The sequence below is a fragment of the Primulina eburnea genome, unplaced genomic scaffold (assembly GCF_022965805.1).
Source record: "Primulina eburnea isolate SZY01 unplaced genomic scaffold, ASM2296580v1 ctg142_ERROPOS2300000, whole genome shotgun sequence".
Taxonomy (NCBI): Eukaryota; Viridiplantae; Streptophyta; class Magnoliopsida; order Lamiales; family Gesneriaceae; genus Primulina; species Primulina eburnea.
Genome location: NW_027330959.1, coordinates 17,411 through 19,833, shown reverse-complemented (window position 1 = coordinate 19,833; position 2,423 = coordinate 17,411). Strand labels below are relative to the sequence as shown.

The 2,423-nt window shown below is 46.1% G+C and overlaps 1 protein-coding gene across 1 annotated transcript; it reads left to right on the top strand.

The window, feature by feature from the left end:
* The first annotated feature begins 295 nt into the window (after positions 1–295).
* Positions 296–1,957, top strand: LOC140820771 (cytochrome P450 89A2-like). The gene has a single exon (XM_073181114.1). It carries the CDS (start codon positions 332–334, stop codon positions 1,880–1,882), a length of 1,551 nt encoding a protein of 516 aa, XP_073037215.1. The 5' UTR covers positions 296–331; the 3' UTR covers positions 1,883–1,957.
* The last annotated feature ends 466 nt before the right edge of the window (positions 1,958–2,423 follow it).

Here is a 2,423-nt window from a genome sequence, read left to right as displayed (position 1 = left end):
GATTATTATTTTTAAAAAACAAAATATTAAAAATAATTATATTGAGACTAAAAGATTAAAAGCAAAAACTTGTGTGAGGCGGTCTCACGGATCTTATTTGTGAGATAGATCTCTTATTTGGGTCATCCACGAAAAAATATTACTTTTTTGTTAAAAATATTACTTTTTATTGTGAATATGGGTAGGGTTGACCCGTCTCACAGATTAAGATCCGCGAGACGGTCTTACATTAGACCTACTCAAAATTAAAATAACAGTAAATTTTTTATATATGAACCTTTTAACATAAAATGCAGTCTCTTAAACTAAACAAGTACTTGGCTACGTAAACATGGAGGTCTGGTTTGTGATCGTCGTTGCTCTGTGTATCTCAGCCTTGGTGAGCTCCTTCTTGAATCTTTTCAAGAAAAAACTGCCGCCGGGGCCACCAAGTTTGCCTTTGTTGGTCTATTTGATATGGCTCCGCCGCCCTATTTCAGAGTCGGAATTCATCCTCCGCCGCCTCAAGGCCCGATATGGTCCCATCATGACGTTGACCATCGGTCATCAGAAGCTCGTTTTCGTCGGAAGCCACTCCCTGGCCCACCGTGCCCTTATCCAGCACGGTTCTGTCTTCTCTGACCGGCCAACTCCTCGGGCCACCAGCAAGATTTTGAACAGAAACCAGAAGTTGATTAGTGACGCCGGGTACGGCACAACCTGGCGCCTCCTCCGCCGCAACATCACTCATGGGATCCTACATCCGGCCCGGGTTAAGTCCTACTCGAGTTCCCGCAGATGGGTTCTTTCGATTATAATTAATCGTCTCGTTGATACGTCCAAGTTCGAATCTTCGGTGAGACTTATTGATCACTTCCAGTACGCCATGTTCTGTCTGCTGGCGCTCATGTGCTTTGGGGACAAGCTCCAGGAGAAGCAAATCAAGGAAATTGAATCGGTGCAACGCCGGTTGCTTAAAGCCTCTGTTGGGGAAAATCTGGCCTCGGTTGCTTTCATCCTCAACTTCTGGCCTCGGTTGGGGAAAATCTTGTTCCACAATTGCTGGAAGGAACTCATGCGACTGCGTCTAGAACAGGAGCAAGTGCTGATTCCTCTCATTAAGTCTCGCATCCGAGCCAAACAACAGTCTCTCTCTAACCATCAAGAAGTTGAAGAAGCAGTGTTAGCATATGTGGACACACTGGTTGATTTGCAACTTCCCGAAGAAAACAGGAAACTGGATGAATCAGAAATGGTGAGCCTATGCAGCGAATTTCTTTCCGCTGGCACGGAAACCACATCCACGGCGCTGCAATGGATAATGGCTAATCTTGTCAAGTATCCTCACATCCAATCCAAGCTTTTCGATGAGATAATCGGCGTCGTGGGCTCGCGGAAATGCAGCCAACAGCAGCAGATAGTGGAGGAAGCGGATGCACAGAAAATGCCATACCTGAAAGCAGTTGTGTTAGAAGCCTTGCGGCGACACCCACCGGCTCATTTAGTCTTGCCACACAGGGTGACAGAGGACATCGAATTGGATGGTTACGTGATCCCTCGTGAGGCCACAGTTAATTTTATGGTGGCTGATATGGGTTTGGACCCTAAGGTGTGGGAGGATCCGATGGAATTCAAGCCGGAGAGGTTCTTGCCCACAAGTTCTGGAGAGGCTTTCGACATAACCGGGAGCAGAGAGATCAAGATGATGCCATTTGGTGCCGGAAGAAGGATCTGTCCAGGCCTTACATTGGCACTCCTGCATTTGGAATATTTTGTGGCCAATCTGATTTGGAACTTCGAGTGGATTCCCGTCGAAGGTGACGAAGTAGATCTTACCGAGAAACAAGAATTCACCACTGTCATGAAGAATCCGCTTCGAGCTCGGATCATTCCTAGAATCTGAATTAGTTTGGGGTGGAAAAAAGATGATTGGAGAAGTGAAGTTTTCAGTGTCATAAATTATTGTTCGCCAATTATCATTGAATAATATATTTTTTTTTTGGTTACAAGAGAGGGGGGTCACCCAGTATTGATCACTGTCGAACAACCATTCTTCTGCACACGCCAACTCCTGCCTTATCTTCCTGGATGATGGGGTCCAGGCCTACAGGGGGAGTCCACATAGATTTATAGCCTCTTTCCATTTTCAGAGATTCCGCAGCCAAAAAATCAGCAGCCCCGTTTTGCTCTCTGTAGATATGCTGGATCTTAACCTCCCAGTTTCTGGCCAGAAGGTTAGCACACAATGAGATCAAGTTGAGGAGGGATGGACACGGCCTACCCTTGTTATCAAGCCATTTAAGCACTTCTATTGAGTCAATCCCTAGCACGATCTTCTTCTGACCGTCTTCCCATGCCATTTGCAGTCCTTTGTATGCTGCCCACAGCTCTGCTTCTTCGATCGAGCACCACCCTATGTTATGCATGAAGCCAATCATCCAATC